The following is a 23150-nucleotide window of genomic DNA, read 5'->3' as shown; positions in this document are numbered from 1 at the left end:
GTCAACAATAAAAAGTCTCAGATTCAGCGTGCTTGGCAGTTGATAAGATTTTGATCCTCACTTATCCCAGGAGGCATCCAAGTCCACATTAATTCAGAGGTTTTAGACTAAATCCATCATGGATAAAACTTATTACTCACAATGTTTCTGTATTTGTCTGCTCTCTGTAGCTGCATTACTTTATTTTAGCCAGACCTACAGTTGTCTTACCAGTGTATTCTGGATCCACATGAGGAGGGTAGAAGCGGAAGTTGATGAAGAAGGGAATAGACACTCCAAACCTGAACCACTCCACCACATAGGGGGGCTGCTGGCCGTCCAGGGGAGGGGACACGTCACACCCCAGGATCACGCTCTCTCCAGCGCGCGCCGTCACAAACCGGGGCTCCTCTCTCACTCCGTGGGCACCTGGAAGGAGAGGGAAGACGTTTTGTGGGCAAACACGTCATTTTCATGTTCATCGCAGCACAGCTGGTGCGTGACATGCAGGAGAACAAGAAACAGGAAAATCTTCATGCGCTGAAATCCTGCAGACTAAGCAGGAAAATCCCATTTCATTCAAGACTAATTTACAAACAATAATTGGGGTGGCGATTCAACGCGATCGACTAAACTAATGGATTAAAAGTACATTTTATTCAAAGAGCGCTGTACTGTACAGTGAGGTGGTAGTGCACCGGTGACCGCGCACATGTGAAAACCCCTCATCCTATCGGCCTATCGTCATCTGTCACCTGCATCTGTTGGTTGAGTGTTTTGCGGCTGTGCCATACTGTACAATAAATGAGCTGCCAAGGGGTTCCATTGATCATAGCTGGCTGTTGCTCAGATGAGCTTTACTATGAGCACCACCAGGCTTGGCGTTTAGCCATGAATGTCCAGGCACGCTGCCGAGCGTTGACCTATCAGATGACTCAAAGGTCGGCATACCTGCCTCAGCAGAACGCTCACTCTGGGAATGGATTTTCTCCAGCTGCCAACCCTGCCTTTCATTGAGCTGGCTGTATCTCCACCGTCAGAGCAAGCATGACCACCCGCCCTCACCCAGGGGGAAAATCGCTTCAGGGATCAAGAGACATGCTGACGTTTCACTCCAGAGAAACACCAGCTGAATAACTTAACACTTTCATTAGCAGTAACGTTCGCATCATCAGGGATCATTTTTACTGAAGAACAAATATGTGACGACTTGGAGGTATTTTGGGCTCAAGCAGAGCTGCTGTTACACGCCGGGCGGGAGTGGGTGGCCATGCGTGTATGTTATGATGTTGGACCACCTTGTCACAATTGAAAATATGAACACATGCCTTTCACCTGTGCATTAAAAAAAACAAAAAACAAATCTCTTCGCCCAGTTCCTCTACCAAAAATATTTTTTTTAAAAATGAAGCTTTGACTCCACCCCTACAGGCCATATGCACCACTTAGTGATTGTGTTTACCAGCTTAATCTGCATTATCCTTTGACAGAGTTAATCCACTTTATTCGTTTCAGCCGGCACAGATTCTAGACTGAAACAGAGCAGATTTAATCAAATTACACTTTTTAAAGTGGAGATATGGTCTGCCAGTTACAGCCTTCAGTGCTGGAATCTGCTTTGCTACTGTGCCTCTTTAGTCACAAGGAAAAGCAGGCATACTGTGCAACACTAAGCTCTAATGAGCAGCATAAACCAACTGAAACAAGTGTGCATGACTGCCTATAACCATTCAAACATGGCCTATAACATAAAACTGGGGTGATGCAATTTTTAAAAACCTATAAAAGAAGTTATATAGGAAAGAAATAGCATAAGCACACCACTTTGTACCAGCTAGATCATGTTAGTAATAAAACATTATTCACTAAAATAAGTAAACTGTAGCATGTCAAAATGGACAAAGATTGCTAAGACTGAACACTGAAGGGAGCTAATGGTTGAAAAGTGCTTCTGTGGGCATAAAACCACCCTGCAAGTGATACAAGCCTTTTAATGAGCTTCTGTAGAAACCTGTCCAGTCCATATCAGCGCAACAAAATCAGAAATCTGATATACTAATCCTTTCAGGCTCGCCAAAAGTCTGGAATTCACACCTGAACATGCTCCATTGCAGGCTCATTTATAACACTTTCACAACGATTATAATAACCCCCTCAACGCCCATCAGGTGATTGTGCTGGGGCATATCACACAACATTCAGCTGTTAAATTCTATTTAAAAAAGGATGAAAGAGTAATTCTAGTTCAGTGAATCCCAGAGTGCCTTAAAGCTCTCGGTTCAAAAAATGTAGAAAATAGACATACTGGCATTCTTGAAAACTGTTTGTCACCAAAACACTAAGAGCTGGACTGGTCCACAAAATGCAGCCAAATACACTTTTTTTTTTAACCATATTTCTTGTACTGCTATAATTATTGGAGGGTGAATTATGATCATTATTTTCAGATCCTTTTTTTTTTTTCCCTTGGACTCTACTAGAGCAGCTTGGTGTGATTCACTGTTTAAAATAATTTTACACATAAAACATTGTCCGAAAGAAGCTGCTTTAGCTACCTGATTGGCTGCCCCTCACAAGCAGAAGACTTTAACAATAGATTGGGGCTTTCTATACTCACAGCCAGAGCTGTGTGCCTTAGACAGCCGTACAAAACAAGTGGCCTCTCTATGGCATCATACAAACTCGAGAGTAGAATTAAATTGTGTGTGTCCACAGGTTGACCTTTTGGGATTAGTTGCACATGCACTGACTTGATAAATGTTTAATCCTGCACACACCATTGGAACAGTAAAGGTCCTTATAATCCATGTTAGTAGATGGATTGTGTTACCTCCAAACAAAGACAGGCTAGTAGTTTCCTTGTGTTCCCAATCTAAACGGGTTAGTGACAATAGTGGCTGGACTACCAGAAGGACACTAACTTATCCATGAGGTCAAAAAAAGCGCAGAACAACATCTGAAGAACTTCAGTCCTCACTTGCCTTAGCTAAGGTCTGTGTTCATGACTCAATAATAAGAAAGAGACTCTGCAAGTTACTCTGCAACCACTACTGATCAAAACCCCCCACAAAGGCTTATTAACATTTACCAGAAAACATCTTGATTTGATTTTCTCAAGACTCTGGGTAAAATATTCTGTGAACTGCTTAGACCTAAGTTTAACTTTTTGGAAAGTTTGAGCCTCCTTACATAAAACTAATACAATACCAACAGTCAAACATGATGGTGGTAGTGTGTTGGTGATGGCTTTGGTGTTTTAGGACCTGTATGACTTGATATAGTTTTGAAGGAATCGTGAATTCTACTCTTAAACAGAAAATTGTGAAGGAGAAGATTTGACCATCTTTTTGTGCCCTAAATTTCAGGTGGACCCTTGTTACGCAGAAGAACTGAAACACATCAGCAAGTTCAAAACTAAATGAAGCTTTCAGAGCGGCCTAATCAAAGCGGAGACTTTGGTGCTTTGGCATGCCCTTAAACAGGCCGTCCATGCTTAAAAACCCCTTAATATAGCTGAATTTTGCAGAGAGGAATGGGCCAAAATTCCTCTAGTGATGTTAAAGACTCATGCCAGTTATGAATGCTTGACTGCAATTCTTACTGCCAAGAGTGGCACAACCAGTTATTAGTGTGAAATTACTTTTTCATAAAAGGCTAGGCAGGTTTGGATAACTTTTTTCCCTTAATCAATGTAATCGTTGTCTAAAAACTGCATTTTGTATTTACTCAGGTTATCTTTGTCTAATAGTAAATTTTCTTAGATGACGAACGATAAAAGTGTAACAAACCTAGCCAAAGACTTAACTTTGGGTGATCATAAAATAATATTTTGCTTTCTTTTTGGGGGGGTGAACGCAGTGAGTGTTTCGGGTGTAAAACAGTGTCCAGCATTTGTACTTCGAGGCTTTCAGAGGAAAAAAAACACAAGTTCCTATCCATAATGAAGCACAGTGGATACATTGTTTGGTTTGAGTAAGTAGAGTCACTTGACATAAAGCACACACTCAAACCCGGTGGAACAGCAGTGCATGCTGCTGAAATCCATTGTTTTCTCTGCAGACAGTTGAGGTTGCAGGAGTTTAGCAGCTCAGATTTCTAACTCACATTATTTTTGGATCTATGTGGCAGAGAGAGCATGCCTTGGACACAGAATAGGCTTTCAGGGCTAGAGATAATATATGGCAGGGCCAATAATTCTCAAGTTCTTTTATGAGATCCTCATGAGGGAACAATCAGCACAGGCTTGGTCACCACTTTCATTTCCTTAATGGAGACACAGCGACCCAATAGGGTTTATATAGGGGCTTATTCAGGGGAAATATTTATGCGCTCAACAACTCATAAATGTGATACAAGGGTCCATGCTTAAGATCTTTCAAATAAAGAGTGCTGTAGATATAAAGGAATCAATGCAGTTAGGATGGTTGCAACTAGTTATTGCTTTGGCATTGTAAATGTCAGCTGAACCCAAGTTGTACAGTGAAACTATTCAAAGAGGTAGAAATCTGTTGAGTAAGATCTGCATAAATCAGACACCTAATAAATCCTGCAGACTATTATGTTTTACGTTTCTGTCCTCAGCCTGAAGTGGATTTACTGCTAAGATCATGAATTTCTGAAGGGTAACAATTCAGTTACCTGTCAAGATATATCCGCTATACGGGCAGTAGTTGAGGAACAAAAGCAAAATACAGAGGGAGTAAGTCGGAGTATGAACTAGATACTAGTTTTGACTTTGACTTTTCTATATCCTCAAATCATTTTGTCAATGAATCATTTGGGTAACAAAATGTTAGAAGATATTGAAATATGCCCGTTTGGACATTTCCAACATTTATTTTTTTTCCCCAAACAAAATCCAGTTGACTGAATCAACCTCTTTGTGTCTTGTAACCCCTTAAAGAGACAATTAACACCAAAATCAAACACAAGTTCTTCCTCTGGCCAGTAGTTCAACAACAAAAAAAGGATTCATTCATTTATTTTTCCAAATTTCACTCGCCAAAAAAGACAACATGCAGGTAGCTAACAATATAGCTCAGGTGAGTAGTTATGCCAATAATTGTAGCTTTTTTTCATAAGCACAAGACTCTCATTATTGGTAAATGCAAACATTTCCTCCTGCAGAGGGACACAGTCAGTGGTTCTGATGTGGTATGAAGAAAATAGTATAGTATGAAAATGTTCATAACGAGGCTTGAGGATTTTTTTACACTGTCGCTGTATCTATTGCACTTTTAGCAGCACAAGGTGAGTACCATATATATATATATATATGTGTGTGTGTGTGTGTATGTATATATACACACCCCCAGGTTATTATCTTAAAATTTTGCATTATTAAGTCGCAATTTTGAGATATATAATGAATATTGACCCAAAACTTTGACTTATGGATAGCAAAAAATATATTTTCAATGCTGGAAACAAGCTTTCACATGATTCAGCAATGTAATAAACACCATAAATCAATAAAATAGCGGCTGTTGGTCAACCAGACCAGCACGTGAATCATCGCAACAGAACAGCAGTGGCACGCAGGGTCAAATCTGCCACAGATTTAAACTCAAAGCGTTTTTCAAATGGCAGTGGGTTAAAATGGCTCTTCACACAAAAAGAACACTACAGTGTTCTTTCAGTAATGGTCCCAGATTTGTAACGTGAATAGCCTCTCAAGGCAATTTTGGGCAACAATCAGGCAGAGAGGAGTTGCGAAAATGTTTTGATTGTAATAAGGCCCAATAACACAAAATATGAAAATAAAGGGAGTTCAGTGAGAGACAATTTTTGATTAACTCTGCTCAGATTTCTGATCTAGGCTGCCTAAACCTTGTTTTTGAAACTGGAGCAATATTTCAGGCAGTAAAACTAAAATCTAATACTTACCTCGTGCTTGGATTTGATTCAGCACATGAGCGAGGATAACCATTGCTCACTGCAGTCAGAGATTTTGTAAGGGATACATCAAACGTTAAAATGCTGTGTGGGTGGGTGGGTGCATGTGTGCGTGCTTCTCAGTGATGGGGAGCTGAATGGCGCTTTATGCTGGACAGAGCTCCTGATGTGGAGGATGTAATGGAATATAGACTGGACAGAGGCTGGAGAGAGAATCTCAAGGACATGCAGCCACTGGGCTGGAGGGGCCACTGACAGGGCGGTAATTGAATGCCAGCCTGCATGTGCTGAAGGTCACATCAGCAAATAGCCTGAGTCTGTGTGTGCCTATACATATCTATGTTACTGCGCTAATCTGGGCCTGCACAATTAAAACATGCAGCACCTAAACTACAACAGAATACAAACTATTCCACTCAAGGAAAGATGCAGCAGAAAGTAAAAAAAAAAACTTTTTTTTAAAGAATTAACAAAAATACTTTAAAACTTCAATGGATTATAATTGGTGTCAGTATAATAATGAGTAACATAAACTACATTTAAGTTGCTTATTTAAAACCTTCTTATTTGAGAGGAATTTCAAAAATGCACAGATAAACAGAGTGTAGGTGTATGGGTTGTGTATAGAAAAGCCTATAATCTGATGTGTAAAAGAGGATTTAATCAGACTTTGTTAATTGATTACCAAAGGTCAGATATAGTATATGGATTAAGGCCTTTATCTCAGAAGAATAACACAAGTCAGAATAGGAAATAACTATTTAGGAAATATTTGCTGAAAATAAAACACTACTATATATTGTAAATAATAATGTAAAAATATAATAAAATAATGACATTGATGGAAACAAAGAATGGATTACAGAGAAATGTGCAACATGGGAACAAATTATTTGGAAATTATTATAAAGAAACAGGAAACTTTGGTCCAAAATATTATACTGTATTAGCAAAGAAAAAGCAAGGCGTTTATTTGTAGTTAGCATGCTATATTTATCTATATAGCTGCCTACACTACAATTATAACTATAGCAGTGCATATAAGAGTATAATTATATTAGCAGCTTTCATTGTCCCAAAGTCTAATTTAAAAAGTAAGGAAGAGCACCGGTGAGTCACTAACATTTATGACTGGTAGCAATGCACTGAATTAAGGATCCAAAACGCTTAATGTAATAGACTGGTACGACCCGAGTTCATCACTACACACATGCAGTATTAGCTCGACAGTCATAATTTCATGGGTACTGACATATGTTTTGGTATCAAAAGTGAAAGCGAAAGGAAAAATGGAAGATGGGGTGGGGGATTCGGGGTAATCAGTGATTTGAAAGTTAGCTTTAGCAGAACACAGATCAAGGGTTAAAACAGGGATGGAAGGAAGTGTAGTAAAAACGAAAAACAAAACAGGAAAGGACAATGGCTTTACAAGATGACCGTGTGAGTCATGAGATGAGATGGAAATGCTCTAAAATCAAAAAATGTCATTGTGTGATGTCTGTGAAGGTTCATTGTGTGATTTAAAAAGTTGTGTTGGACTGAGTTAATTTTTGCCAGTAATATCTAAAACTTCCAAGTTACTGTGGAATAAACTAAAGGTTGTGTGTGCAAGACCTTTAAATCCTATATGGTACAAACATTTCAAATAAAGATGTGTGTCATGAAACGAACTTGTGAATTATTGGCAGTTTTCCTTGCTAGTTTTTGCTTCAGTTATTGTACCACTTAAACCATGAATACTCAAAGTTTCATATTGAGTAAATGTAGAAAAGAATTTATGCATCAAACCAGGGCAGAAAGATGTGTGTTTGGGTTCAGAGTTGAACAATCTTCTATAAGTGGTGCAAATTTAGCAAAAAAAACTTATTTCTATTGTGTGCCAAGATTTGCTGTTTTATGTTTCAAAATCCAAGTTTCTGTGTATTGTGTTACCATCTTGGTGTTATATAGTTTTATATAGTTTTGACCACTCTGAAAAAATAACTGTGCAAAGCAATAACATATCTTTTGTTGTTGACTACTTTCCTGAAGTCTTTTTTGTTAACTGTATCTCCTGGCGATTCTGTTGGTGATTTTAGTCTGTCTTTATGGGTTGGATGGGGACACTGACACAATGTACAGGTTCATTTTCATTGAAATCTGAGTCGATGTTGGATGATTCATGCTAGCAACTAGAGCTGGGCGATATGAGATTTTTTCATATCACGATATGTTTTTTTCATTTCAGGCGATAACGATATCTATCACGATATAAGCCAAATAACTATATTTGTAAGATTTAAATGTGCCGTTGCTCACAAGTAAAATGTGAAATAATCAGCAGCTTGTTTTTATTTAAATATTTATTTCCCATAATAAGTTCAACAGGGTAGATGTACTTAAGGAACATGAGACTTTTTCAGATAAATAAAGGCAAATATTACAAACTACACAAAAGGCAGCCGCTAAAGCGTTTAAGTTTCAAAATAGAACAAACGAAACAGACTAAATTCCACTTAGAAACAAAATATTAATTCTAAAAATAAATCTTAGTTTGTTTTACAGAAGAACAGACAAAATTGACTAACTTTTGTCAATATCAAATAAACTGAGAACTAAAAGGAAATTCTCAATCTCTCCTTGTTGTATAGCTGAGCTTTTCAAACAGTTTTAACAGTTACTTTAGTCTGACAAAAGCCGAATGACGAATTAGCGCTTCCAGTCAGAGACTGAGGCTACGTCCACGCGTACACGGGTATTTTTGAAAACTGAGATTTTCCATTTTCGTTTTAAAAAATAATCCCGTCCACACATAAAGGCAGAAATGAAGGAAAACGCTGCTATGAACATGCCAAAGCAGCAGGTGGCGCTAGATTCCTAACCGTGCAGAAATGTTGGCCAATCAGAAGTCTAGAAGCCTCGGTGGGAAAAAGTAAACAAAGCTGCGGCATAGAAGCAGAACCGAGTCGTATGTGTGGAGGGACAGTAACTGTGTGTATATGTAAGCATTTAAACACTGCAGAGAGTACAATTAACAGTAACAGTATTGTAGAAATTCATTTCACCGAAACAATAACGTGGCGCACAGTGTGACGCATGCACCAGTTTATTGTATTTCCAGACTTGCTTTCGGCACAATTTACAGTGCACGCTACTCTGTTTTTTGTCAGACTTGAAATAGCCGAAATACCTTCACACTACGGAACTTCTATGGCTCTTCCGTTCGACAATCTCTCCGGCGTTGGAACCATCATCTGTTTTCTCTTCGGTCACGCTCGGTTGATTTTTCTAGTCGGCACACTCATTTCCTCCATTACGCGCTGGCTCCATTACCCGCTGGCTGCTTCCCAAACAAACACACGTGCGGCTTGGCACTTGTGCTGTACGTAACAAGTCACGCGACGTGACGCTGCGGCTGTGATTGGTTCGGCTCTGTGCTACTTAATTTGGATTGGCTGACCTTTTTTCTTTTTTTTTTTTAAGAGGACAAGAGCGGCGAAGTCTATCGCGATAGTTTAATTTCTCTATCGAGTAAAAGTTATATCGCGATACATATCGTTATCGTTCTATCGCCCAGCTCTACTAGCAACCACTGCACTTTTTTTGGCCTTCAAACATTGAGTACAGATTAGTTTATAGTCTCTCTGCAAGCGGCTGAATAAGTCAGCTGTGTTGCTTGGATATGATTTGTTCGTGGTTAATATCACTTTCACTAAATCCAAAGCAGTTCCTAATAACGAATGATAATCCGCTTCGAAGGACAAACTCTTAACCTTCTACAGTGCCAGAAATTTGAATTGTTTGGTGTAGTTGTCTTTTAACATGTTGGTGTCTCTCCAGACTCGACTTCAAGCTGAGGGGTGCAGGGACCAGCTGTGATTGGCACATACAGACATGTTGTCAGGCAGTGATTTATGGAACGCTTGCTTTGCGTTCTGTCGGCAGAGCACGCATTTTCAGTATCACTCAATCAGTTTCATTTAATTGTGTCAAGCTATTGCGACTCATTGTGATTACATTTCAAGTGATTGTGGAACCCCAAGAACTGCACACAGAAAATCCTGGATTTAGACGAACCTGTAGTTTCCACATTGTTCTACGCACTTTGGTTCTTCAGTGAAGTGTAGGGATGTCCCGATGCCAGAAATGTAGTAGAAGTAATGCCACTCAATAAACAATTTGATACCATAATTAAGAAATAAAGATTATCGTTTAAATAACTGACATAGTGGTGGACTGCTTATTTCAAAATTTAACATTATATTTTGTTGAATGGACACAGATTAAAATGTTAAGATGGTTTGGATGCCATTTTTACCACATCATGTCTCCATGCTTTCCTATGTGCTGTACTCTCTTAAGCCTTTGATCATTTAATTTCAAAGATTCATACTCTGTTTACTGTATACCATCCTGCTAATAAACTCCACTGCATAAAACATCTAAAACAGAATTTTGAATTTCTTCCTTTCTTCTACCAACTTTTCCACCTCAGATGGGAATAAAAACGTCTCTGTCAGTTAAATATCTGTGAGCTTTTTAAGTTCCTGCTTGTTTTTTTGATTTTGGGGAAATCTAAAAAGGCACATAAATTAAAGCTGCACCTTGTGTCTACTCTGTTCTTCGGTACAGGAACAATCTGATATAGATCTCTTCATTATTTAGTCCTCTTTAATGTCTAGGTTCCCTTCCACTGACAAGCAATGCTCAGTCAGGGATGCGATAGATGTGCTGACACCTGAACGTGCAGCAAGAGGAGAAAGAAGATGGATGTGTGAAATGAGCTTGGCTTGCCAAAGGCACAAAGGGCAAACCAACATCACTGGGCGCTGCTCTGGCAGAGCTGCACATTATAGGGGATCTCTGGCAGTAGCTGTAAGCCAGAGAAACCATTCAGTCATTTTTAAAGTCTCTCACAGTAATTTTTAGATGATTTATAAATGTTTAAAAAAAAAAACACTGCAGCTAATAACACATATTAGAGAGTTCACATGGCTTGTCTAATTAAAGCTGCGCACAAGACTGCATCAGTAAACCATATGTAACCACGACACACAGCTTCTATATTCCATATGAGCTGCTCGTACATCAACTGCACATATCGTCCTATCCTCTCATTCACTCGCTCCCTCTCTCACAAGCTTGCTTCCTCTTTCACTGACTGTCACACTCAAGCTGCAGTTCAGCACGATGTAAGTGTGGAATCCACATCTATCGCTGGACATATGCATATGCATGTGAATGTTTCTCCTGAATACACACATTTAAGATGTAAGACATGTGACTAACTCTTAGGAGGAGTATGTCTTGTAAATGACCTAGAAGGATAGGAACTGTTGTATTATCATCATTCAGTATCTGCAGTTGTGTTCCTGCCTTACTTTGTTCCGTAAACTACAGTTAAACTGTGTTTCAGTCCTTTTCATACATATTAACACATACAATTTGTCAAATCTCATTTGATAACAATAAGAAAACAGTATTTGTTTTGTTAAAATGCACACCAGTTAGCCACAAATTTCAAACTATCGACAGCCAAAGTGAATGCCACTGATCACCTCTTCACAATGCAATGTTCTACTGTGAGACTTTAGTTTGCTATTTATATGGGGACTACTTTACTGCTGATCTAACCTAGCAGACCAGCACAACCCTCATTGTTAAAGCACTCCCTGATGGCAACAGCCTCCCCAAACAGGGCAGTGGATGTAGCTACAGGGCTTGATTAGCACAAAAACACAATCTGACTGAACATCTGCAGGATCCATAGAGACCCCACTGTGCAACCCACAGAACCCAAAGGATCCACTGCCAACATCCCAGTGCCAAGACGCCCCACTCCCAGAAGTCCATGGTGGTGCTACCACTGGGATCTGCTCAATATTATGCACTGATCTATATAATAAACATTCAAAAAACAAATATGGTAAGTTATTTATAAAGGAACCTGCACATTCATTAACATGAAGTTCATCGTGCAAATATGCCAGATTCAACCATACAAGCTCATTTTTAGCTGTAGTACCAAGTTAAGTTGCAAAAGCATGTAAGCTTAGACACAAAGAGACAGAAACATGAATGATAAAAGGAAACCATAACCATATAAACACAAGAATGCAATCAATAAAACACAGGCAGTAAAAACAGAGACTTTCAGTGACAGCACTTTAGATTATGACAGCATGTTTGAGTATCCAGCAAGAGTTAAGAGATGCATCTACTATATCAGGTATGTCCTGCTCAGTAAGAAAACACTGACTGCCCAAAATGCCCCCTTTTTTTTGCAATCCACCCTAAATAATGAAGCGCTTTACAAGCGGCGTTCTGTTCTGTCTCATACTCCTTTACCGTATCTGTGCAATCCTATTTATGTTACATCAGATGGACAAGATATGTTGATATAACGCAGTGTCGTCCACCACCACAGCTCTACTAACACCCTCAGCATAAAGTAGAGTTATCACCTTTCTGATAATGTCAACAAAACCTGAAAATGAAGAAGCTTTTGTAGATGCAGAATTTATGGGAGAGCCGCTGCGTTGGTTCAGAATTGATCGGACAAATGCTGCTAATAGGATTCTCACTGACTGTATATGGCATATAGATTATCTGTAAAATGATGCCTGAACTACTGAAGAGTGACTATAGAGACTGTTGAACAAAGTCTGTCAGAGAAACAAACAGGTCAGCCTGCAGCTGGGATGCTTCTTCAGTGGGGACTTTAAGGGTTCAGTATTGTAAGACCTAATCAAATAAATTAAACCTAATTTGACCTCAACTAAAGGAAACAATGAAAACTGATTTCTGTTATATGTAGTTCACTGTGTATAATCAAGTAACTGACCATGTTCATGAAGAGGACTCCGCTCTGCCTCCTTTAATGAAGCGCCTTGGTGTTATCTGCTCAGTCCAGCCCAGTCTGTCTGGATCTTTATCTACAACTCCCAACACCGAAAGCTAACATGGTCAGGGACTTGTCTTTGCATTCAGCGCCTGCTACTCGAACATATACGGCTGATTCTGATCAGAATATGGTTCTTTTTTTTATCAGTCACTGAACTCAGTCCAAAAAGTCCTCATGAATAAATGACAACAACCTTCTAAGTCATGCCCAATCCAAGGTTAACATATATTTTAACATAGTATTTGCCTGTACTTTCTGAAACAGGAAAAGCATCCATCCCTGAGACTTTTCATATCAATATACGAACACCACAGTGTATCCAGTTTCCTCATTATTTGTATTGTTCAACAAAAACCCCAATGTTTTTTCCTTTGATTCTAAAATAAAGACATCATCAGAGATCTTTGTGGAAAAGCAACAGACCTCAAGTTCTCTCACTGGTTGTTTCACTGTTAAAGGCTTCAACAAACAACAATTAACATTAACATTTAAATTGTTAATCAACCAATTACTTACCTCATCAAACATAATAAACAGTGCAAAACATTTTAATTTTATATTTTCAAATATAACATAGGTTTTCCAAAAAAAATGTTCATTTCTAAAAAGCAAAACTAGAAGTGAATAAGAAATTAACTCATACATTTTATTGCTAATAGTTTGAGGATTTCTTCATCATAAGTCATCAGATCAGTAACAGAATAGGAGCATTTGCATGTAAAATATATGAAATATGGATAAAATAAACCGGGCTTTCTGTTATCCATTGTATGCAAATGCTTGACTACTCCGCCTAGGCTGCACTGTCGAGTTCAGATCCACTGAGCGCAGCGCAAGCTAGCAAGACAGAAGCTAAGCTCATTGCAACATGGCAACTGCCTCAGTGCTACCCGAAATTGAACCTCCCCCACCCTCATTCAGATCTGGCGTTTGGAACTATCTTCTATCTATCCTGATGGTAAGCGCGTCATGGACAAAAGCAAAACAGTATGTCGGATGTGCCACGCAATGCTCAATTGGTGGGAACTAGTGCGTTAGCGCAGTTTGCTTGTTAACGTGTTGACGCCGTCCAGCCCCACGCACGGGGCGATCCGTGGTAACTCGTTAACGGAGATTTGCCGCGTTATGGCGTTAATGTCATTTTAACGAGATTAATGCTGACAGCACTAGTGGGAACACAACGAATATGACTGCACATTTACGCCGACATCATCCTAGTGCAAAGACAAGTGAAAGCAGACAAAAACAACAAGCACGCATGCTACAAACTTTACCCGAGTCATTTAGACAGCCGTTAGCACATGATTCTCCTTATGGGGACCTGATATGTTTAATATGCTGCTGAGAATATAGCCCAGAAGAAGCGTATAGTATAGCTTTTATTTTAGAAAGAGCCATTTCTCTGTAATAAACTCTCTTTTCCAAAGATGAGTGATTTCTCGATCAGATAGATGTATTTTTAAATTATTTTGTTGTTTCAGCAACATTAAATTTAAAAACTGTACTTTTGAGTTAAAATATATATTTATAATTTTAATAAATGACAAATTAAAAAGGCATGAACATTTTTTTGTATCGAAAAAATATCGAACCGTGACACCAAAGTATCGAACCGAACCAGCCAAAGCAGAGCGAGAGCAGCATGTCAGCCTAGGATCATGATTTAGTATCTAAAAACAAAGCTTTGTCAACAACCTCCAAAAAAAGCACAAAACTTTGCAAAATATGCAAAAAATAAAATATGCCCACTAAAGGTGAAAGCAAAAACTTGAGAGGATATCTGGTGAAAAAATGCTAACGCTAAGCTAGCTAAGAACCCAGAGTGAAAGCTGAGTGAATGCCGACCCAAACAACCAGACCCTTAACTTCAACAGGTAACAAGCAGATGAGCAGTCGGGCTACCTGTTCACGTTTCGAAAGCAGAAACATTCGCTTTTTTGTGCCGGTTTACATTCTTATCAATTCCCATCCCCAGCTCCTGAAGACTTACAATGTTGTTACTTTAGTTACCGTTAAACCAAAGTAACTAAGGTACTGTGAAGGAAAAACACTTCTGAAACACGTTATATTACCATTTGCTTCCATTTGACTAATGGAAAATGCATTTCCTTACACGAATAAATGTTTCTGTCTGTAAGATGCACGCATCAGTGAAACACTGTTCAGTATTTTTTCTATATTGTCAGAAATAGCGCTATCACAAGTTTGCTTGAAATATCATGATAGAATTTTGAAGCTGTATCACCCACACCTAACTGAATTAGTGACCCACTTATTGTTCATTTCCTCTCAGTTTAAATCCCTGATTAATCTTTATGTACATTTTTTGATCGACTGCCTTTTTAATCAAATTCACATTTTATTTACTTTTTAGCCACATGTGAAGAAATGCCGACTTGACAACTTGTACATATCACTAAACCTGACATACTGAGGCACATTATATTATTCTTATCACTGCAAGCAGTGAACTGCTACATGCTTCGAGAGAGATGAGGCTGCAGGTGTCAGTCCATCCAACGAGAACCACATATTCTGAAAAACTGGCTTTCCCAGAATGCTGCAGGCTTTGTTTGGAGACTCCGCTGGGACTGGACTGGCTGAAGGAGGAGTAGAGAAGGGAGGGGGCATCAGCAGAAAGAGCTGGCACATGCCCAGTACTGAAAGTCTGCCATCCACAGCTTGAGCACGGCCCCTCTCCTAAGCTTACTAAGCTTTACTCTCACGACAGCGAGCGACAACGTAAGGCGCAGAGAAAAACTGAGAGAGTGAGAGAAAGAGTTTGTACAGTATGTCTGCAGAAAAACGATTGGTTGGACAGAATCAGGAGGGGATCACTGCAGAACTGTTTGGCAGACATATAAAGCAAAGTCACACTGGACAAATATTTCAAGTTTAAACTGATATGAAATGAATAATAAGTGATTAATCAATGCTTCTTAATTCTTAACTGAGAACCCAAAACTGAAAAAAGGTTTATGTACTTATAACTTTATGCTCAACTTGACAAGAGGAAAGAAAAATCAAGGACTTCACATGACTTGAACTAGCCAGTTTGTGTGGGCCAGAAGCTACTGTCTCTATTACCAATCAACTTAATTCAGTCAGGCGATTAAATAATGGAAAGCTTCTTATTCTGAGAAACTAAACTGTTGGGCTCATAGTATCAACAAATATAATGAAAACCTAAAAAGAAGTGATGGGAGAAAAAAACCTTTAACCACGTTATGAGTGTTGATGTTTCATAGTTTGCCCACTACAACTTCCCCGTTGGCCACATATGTGTTTGGAGGGCCACAAACACAGGAGCAGCTGATCTGATCAGAGTCACTGAGAGAGTGTAAACTATTAAATAAATAACTACACACAACAAATGTTAGCGAAATCTGTTTATGTTTTGTGTGTCTGAAAGAAGTTTGCTGCATGTTTTTATTATGATGTACATGTGATATATCAGCCGGGTCACGTGACAGTTTGTGAAACAGTCACAAAAAATGAATCCAATTTTTTGTGTTCATGCACACGAGCTGTTATGAGTATGAATTTGTAAGCAAAGCATTTAAATAGGAAATGTATTTCATGTCAAAAACATGGCGTTTTTTGTAGAGAAAGCAGGAAGTTGTCACTGTGGCAACCAGGAAAAAAGACACGGCAGCCAGTATTTTAACCTACATCATGATAATTTTGTAAATCTAACTCAGTAGTTTCTAATAAAGTAACTTAATTGAAATTTATAATGCATTTAAAAAACAAAACTGAAGCTGTGACATGTATGAGTTGTATTTGGGCCTCTGGTATGCAAGTCAAGATGACTTATTTCTCTTCCACCCCGTTCCACCCTAAGTAGCTGGATTTTTTTGCTCCCTTTTAATCAGTACATTTCAAAAGTCATGTTCAGGGGCACAAAGAAAAAATGGAAAATTCATGTCCTCCAGCACGAATCAATAGATAGAAGGTCATGACTATATTATGAACTGCTGTGAGTCCAGACTGTATACATATGTATTTATTTATGTTCTTAACTCATTTTATGATGTGAATTATTGGCCTCTTGGCTAAGTGCAGTTTCCAAACTATATTTTCCCTGGAGGATAGTAAAGACTATCGAATCCAAACTACTGACAACAAAGAAAATCTGAAATCTTTAATTAAATTGGCTTTTGGGTCCAGTGAGGCCATGGTGTCAACGCCAAAGAGCTCTAATGCAGATGCACTGGCACCCAGTCCCTAAAGTAATTTTGGTTATTCCAGCTTGTTTTCCCCCAGTGAACTGTGTGCTCATTAAGTGCAGATTGTCTGACACAGAAGTCAGACAATCATGGAAATTGGATGCATAAAATATCAAAATCAGGTTTCAACAAATCAAAACCAGAAAAAAACAATTCAACAGTCATTATCTGATTTTGCATGTGTGTGTGCAGGTGTTTGTCACATTCATTAAGTAAAAACAGTTTTAATTCTCAATTAAAAGTGAAGAAAAAAATCAAACATGGATCATATTAAATCTCTAATCACATTAAACCATAAATTAAATCTAAACCAAATTTAACTCTTTATTTGTTGTGTTTTTAGTCATTTTAAATAAATTGTGAAACTATCACCAGATTAGCCTTGCTTACCTAAACCTAATTTTTGACTGCTGTTCACAAAGATTAGATCTTATAGAAAAATCACAGTTCCTATTCAGTCAACACATAAAACATCATTAAACCCAACTGTAGAGGAAGTTTAAAGAAAGAAGCCACAGTGGATGTCAGACAAATTAAAACTCTGCTGTCAAAACAGTATTTCAACCATATCACGAACTGCAGCCTCACTTAATGTCCCAGACAGTTCTAGCATCCAGACAAAAACCGAAGGCAGACCCATTTATCTGAACGACAATCTGAATCAGGACCCACAGACGCAGTAGGAGGGTTTTCAGACGGTGCCTCGGTGCTTCAGGGAGCCCTCAGATATGTGAGTGACATTTCTGACACCTTCATAAATCCCATCTGCATCTGTATATCCAGCTCATTTAAGAGCAAGCATGCCAAGCCATGGCTCATGAGGGAGTTCCGGATCCAGTGAAACATCAAGGAGGTGGTTCACAAGAAGACAAATACAGATGAATACCATCTGGCCAAAAGCCAGCTCGACAAACTCTTAAAAAACAGAGAGTCCCAGCAGAGGACCAGGGAGGAGATCAGTAAGCCATCAGTGACTCTGAAAATAGTCCTTCAAGTGTACCACTTCCCAACAATGGCCAATGACAATTAATTATTTCTGTATTGCCGTCAGTGTCCCTCACGCTTCACCTTCATTGGTTGCCAAGTCACTGTTGACTTTGCTGAGCTAACCTCAGCTGTCCCTCACCATATGCCGTCTCCCCAATGGACACTTGGCAAAAATAAAAAATAAGAAATGTCTAGTTCCTGTGACTGATTGTTCACCGAATCAGAAAAATATGTTGAAACTGTTGATTACATTTGGTGAAGAGGTTATAAAGAGGACGCTGAAGCTTAACTATAAATAATGTCTCTGTTTGCTTTTGGAGACACAGAAACAACAAGTAACAGTCCTTAAATCCTACTAAACACCTTCTTTCTGTGGTGTGTTGCTACTTGGGGCAAAAGAAAAAGAGTAACAAATGTTGGAAATAATCAGTAACAAATGAGTAGTTACCGTTGTGTGTGGCTCAGTTAATGGTGCAGGTTAATGAGGACTTGAGGGGAGCTACTAATTAAAAAACAAGAATGACTACAAACTGATGATTACCTAGTGGTTCACTAATATGCTACTTTTTGAGATAGCCGTTAGATGATCAAATAAGATAGATCATAAAATATTAGTTTGCATGATAATTGAATGAGTTTGAAGTCTTATCAGAAACTTTCCTACACTTTACAATAATTCCATTCAATGATTCTTGATTCTTCTTGAGTCTTCTTGATTTTTTTTGTTTTATTCACATAGTGCAAAAATCACAAGAGTAGCCTCAAGGTGCTTTATATTGTAAGGTAAGGACCCTACAATAATACAGAGAAAAGCCCAACAATCAAACAACCACCTATGAATATACACTTGGTAACAGTGGGAAGGGAAAAGTTCCCTTTTAACAGGAAGAGACCTCCTGCAGAATACTTTGAGGAGTGGTTTTACAACTCTTGAAAATGACAATACAAAGTAATCCTTACCTAAATGACAGCAGTAGACTCAATTAACGAATTATGGGACTACTTTCTTATAACTCAGTGCTGCTTTACTCGAGAGTCCTGGTCACACTCCAGGAATCACGTCTCTTTCAGATGGAAATCCAAATTTTTGCCAAGAACTGTTTAAGACTTATCAACCCATGAAGGATCAGAACCTATTCAGAAGGGTTTCTAAACTACTCATTGTAATTTTATAAGCTCTGTGCATGCCTCACAGTGTATTACAGCAAACACGTTTGCAGATGATGCCTCGTCTACATCTCAAAATGCACTTTAAGTCCCTATAAAGGAGGCGTAAAGCCTGTGCAAAACCCTGTTGTACCATTAACACAACTTAGTGTTTTAAGACAATTCTAGTCCAAAAATCAGTTTTATTGTCACTGCAGGTGTATCAGTATATTATATTTTGATTTTCTTTCTGAGGCTATCCTGTATGTCTATCCTGTATGTGTTCAATTAGAACTTTCTTTCCTAAAATTCTTATCTTGTAGCGTTTATCCAAATATCTAAATGTGATTTATTTTAATACATTATCAAATATTAACATACAATCTCATCTGAAAGTTACATTGTGTAAAATCTTACCTCTATATGTTTTTATCCCTCCCAATTTAGGTGCACAATCCTAGCTACAGTAGCCACTGTAGGACAAAAAACTCTGGTCACCATTCATCTATAGTGAGTGTAGGCTGTCAGTCTGCTGTTTACCCTGTCAATATGTGTCTACAACCATTTCTGGTGGAGGAGGCTGTAAAACTTAAAAGGAGTCCAATACGAGTTGATGAGTCAGTGAAGCTCACTTCTCTCAAATGACAGTCATACTGAGGTGCTGAGGCTGAGAACTTTTCTGTCAGTTAGTGCTGCTGCTTTTGTGGTATTAGCTGCTGTTAGCCTCCGTTAGCCTCCGTTAGCCTCCGTTTGCTGCTCTTAGCCTCTGTTACAACATTCATTAAAGTGGATTTAACATCGTTGGACTTGGACACTTAGTGAATGAATTCTCATACAATGTGAGAATGTAATCAAACTATCTCAACCAGTATATTCAAGAAGGCGGGGGATCACAGCCACTACATCAAACCAATGTCTGCTCCTATGCATTTTTAATTGATTAAGTCTAGGTTTATGAGAATTTAATTTATTTTTGGAAGACACAATCCCACAGTCAATGTATATTAATAAGTAAAAAAAAAGAATATTTTTCCCCATTAAATAACCTGAAAAACAACTGAATGTAGCTTAAAAAAATTAATTATATAAATTTGATAGTATACGAAAGAATAATAATTATATCTCATTACACAAAACATTCTCCATTTATGCAATAAAATATATATGTGCAACTATTTCTGAGACAAGTCACCAGACATCATGAATTTAAGTTTGAAACATGTCATCATTTTGCTGCAGGCTCACGGTCATTTATTAATCCCTAACACTGAGCAAAGTGCACATACAACAAAAACCCAGCCATGGAAAATGAGCCAAGTCTCAGCTCATCTGAGATCCAACTTTGATTCTCTTTCTTTGGAGCAAGTAAGTTTCTGGCCATTTGTTTTGTCCATTGGAATATAAAAATTGGACCTGAAGCCTCCATACATGGAAGCAATGATCAAGAATAAATGACATAATCTGCAGTGGCAAATCCATCAAACTTTATGAAAAATATAACATTTTAATAGCAGGGTAGTTGTTTCACCTTGCCTACAGTGCATATGCTAAGCTAGGCTAAATAGCGGCAGGGTGTAGATTCTCAATTAATGGACACACATGAAAGTAGTAATGTTCTTCCAAATAATTAGCTGCCAGAGTAAATACTGATGTTAATGTTTTAGCAGTATGCTACATTTTCAACTATTTTCAACTGTACCTACACTGATACTTAACACGTCGTTTCTTGTTCTCTATTAACCAAAAATTACATCAAAACACTTCATTTATTGCCAGAAATCCTTAAACTCTGAGCACAGGTCAGTGTGCGCTGTAGTTCACGAACAGTCAAGAAAAGGCACAGTTGGTATTTTCATGCTTTGTCAGTGATTTTTCGTGGTAGCAGGCTACAATCAGATGGTATATTTAGGGTCCCTGTAATATTTGAAGTAGACCGCCTCTCATTTGTAGTCACTAATAGCCTATGTCGTGATTTGTGATTCTCTCATGCAGCCTGTGAGGCTTAAATCACCTTCTGTGCAGTGACTATATCAGACAACACCTTTGAATCGATATGATTAAGATCCCCATCTATGTAAGGCAGATGATGAGTGTTTAAAAAAAACCCTCTGAGCGGTTTCTCTTCCTAAATCAAACTCGTTTCACTACATTGGCTCAAGATTTCATATTGGGCTTATCTTGGCCTTGGCTGACATCACAGGAGGAGTCAGACCTGTGAGCAGACCAGTTTTGACTGGGTATGTGGGGGTCATTGGGATAAGTACTAGGGGACAACTTGGCAGATGTCTCCCTCCTCTGGACACAAGTGGAAAAGCAAGGTTAAGTAAGTACATGGGTCAATACAGAGTGCTGGTAAAAATAAATAAATAAATATGAACAAAAGGGAGATTGTGCAGGTTGTAACTGCAGGAATGACTAGTTTACGAAGCTCTTAGATCAGCACAAGGCGAGTCTTGCAGCCTGGGTGCTTAGTGCATCACATACAGCACCGTGACCCCCCTCCCTCCCTCCCTCCATCCATGTGCAATGTGAAATTCAGCATACGAATCCCATGCATGCTGCAGCGGGCTCTATCAAATCCAAGAGTGCATTTTATCTGACACGTGATGCATTATTTAGTTACTTTTCCATCTTGAGGGCTGAGACGGTCACACCCCTCTCTGGAGAACTCAAATGGGACTGCTTGCTATGATAGCCTACAATGCACACATTTCCCCTCAGCAGCAGCAGCAGGGACGTTATCTTCCAATCTGCTCGCTGCTTTATCACCCAAATGAGCCTCACATATTTCACATACACGGGCCAAACCCACCAGCCACATTAATAGAGCTATCTTTGCCGTGATCAGTCATCGTGGACACATGGATGTGTTATCAGAATTAGGTTATCTCATTTCAGGTAACCATGTAAATGAGCCAGGCCGTTTTCAAGGCAATTTTTGTTTTCCTGACAGCCTTTAACCAGGGCTAAACTTTCACGTGACATATGAGATATGCAGCCATTTGTTAGAATCAAATTGCCCCACAGTTCATATGACCTAACATACAGAAGAAGAAGGAGGGGGGGGGCAAAAAAAAATCTCTTGCGATCAGAACAAGCAGCAGCAAGAGCACGCGAAGACAGCAGAAATCAAAAGCTATGTGCGGCACAAGATATATTGCACTTCAACTCACCTTGAGCGGCCGTTCCTCTGGTGCTGAATACACTTGCTATCAGAGTGGCCACATACCAAATCATAGTACTATTGCCGACCAGCTATTACCACGCAAAGTGCCCCGTTCAACCAATCTCTCATATTCGACCTTGCACCTCGCGGTCTCTTAGCACAAGCCCCTTTTCATATCCTATTTTCTTTCCTCGTGGCGTTTCCCTTCATCCCTTCCCTCCCCCGTCCTTCCATCCGCATCCTCTCCCGAAGAGACAGAGCACCTGCACCGTTTGTAGTAGACGGAGCCGTTTTACGAGCGCATAGTGAAACCAAGTGAGAGAATGCAGCCACAGGTCCGCCTCTCCTGTCACTGGATTGGCTGCTGATTGAGTCTTTGGGGCGTGTATTGGTTCTCCTTACGCCCCGCACCCGAATGACAGGAGAATCGGCCGTGCGCCGATTCAAGGTGAGTTGGAGCGTGCCGTAGTAGTGGAACCGCAGTATCATGCGCATTGACAAGAGAGCCCGTGTCCACATCTTTGAACACCTCTCCTAAAGTGTCCCCACGTGCACCATCACCGCACGCCATCCATTCATCCACCCACTTGCCTTTTGCATTATTCCTCATATCAATACTGGCAACCTCCCCCCCCCCCCCCAATCCCGCTACATAGGTTGCAGGTTGACTGTGTGTGTAATGAAAATGGGGGACGCTGGTGGAGCTGTGTGACTCATCTGTGGCTCCTCCACAGCCGTCGGTAGCTGTCATGTCGCTGTTGCCGGTTTAAAACACTCGTTTTTTTAGGGGTTTGGGGGGTTTCGCTACTGTGCCGTGTCTGGCTTTATTTGCTGGGTGTGGCGACACATGCGAGAGCGTTTTCCA

General features: G+C 39.3%; 1 protein-coding gene across 3 annotated transcripts in view; it reads right to left on the bottom strand.

Annotated features, from left to right (window-relative positions):
* Nucleotides 1-22551, bottom strand: part of igsf9ba (immunoglobulin superfamily, member 9Ba) — a 70695-nt gene extending 48144 nt beyond the window's left edge. For all 3 annotated transcript variants that reach the window (XM_076873286.1, XM_004558128.5, XM_076873287.1), the window contains exons 1-2: nt 22293-22551; nt 211-408 (exon numbers count right to left, since the gene is read on the bottom strand). In XM_076873286.1, coding sequence (XP_076729401.1) covers nt 211-408; nt 22293-22356 — 262 coding nt within the window. In that variant the 5' untranslated portion in view covers nt 22357-22551. The remainder of the gene's footprint in view (nt 1-210; nt 409-22292) is intronic.
* Nucleotides 22552-23150: the final 599 nt, after the last annotated feature.

Source organism: Maylandia zebra, linkage group LG14, assembly GCF_041146795.1.
Source record: "Maylandia zebra isolate NMK-2024a linkage group LG14, Mzebra_GT3a, whole genome shotgun sequence".
NCBI classification, from domain to species: domain Eukaryota; kingdom Metazoa; phylum Chordata; class Actinopteri; order Cichliformes; family Cichlidae; genus Maylandia; species Maylandia zebra.
Note: the sequence above shows the minus strand (reverse complement) of the source record. Positions and strands in the feature narration are given on the sequence as shown.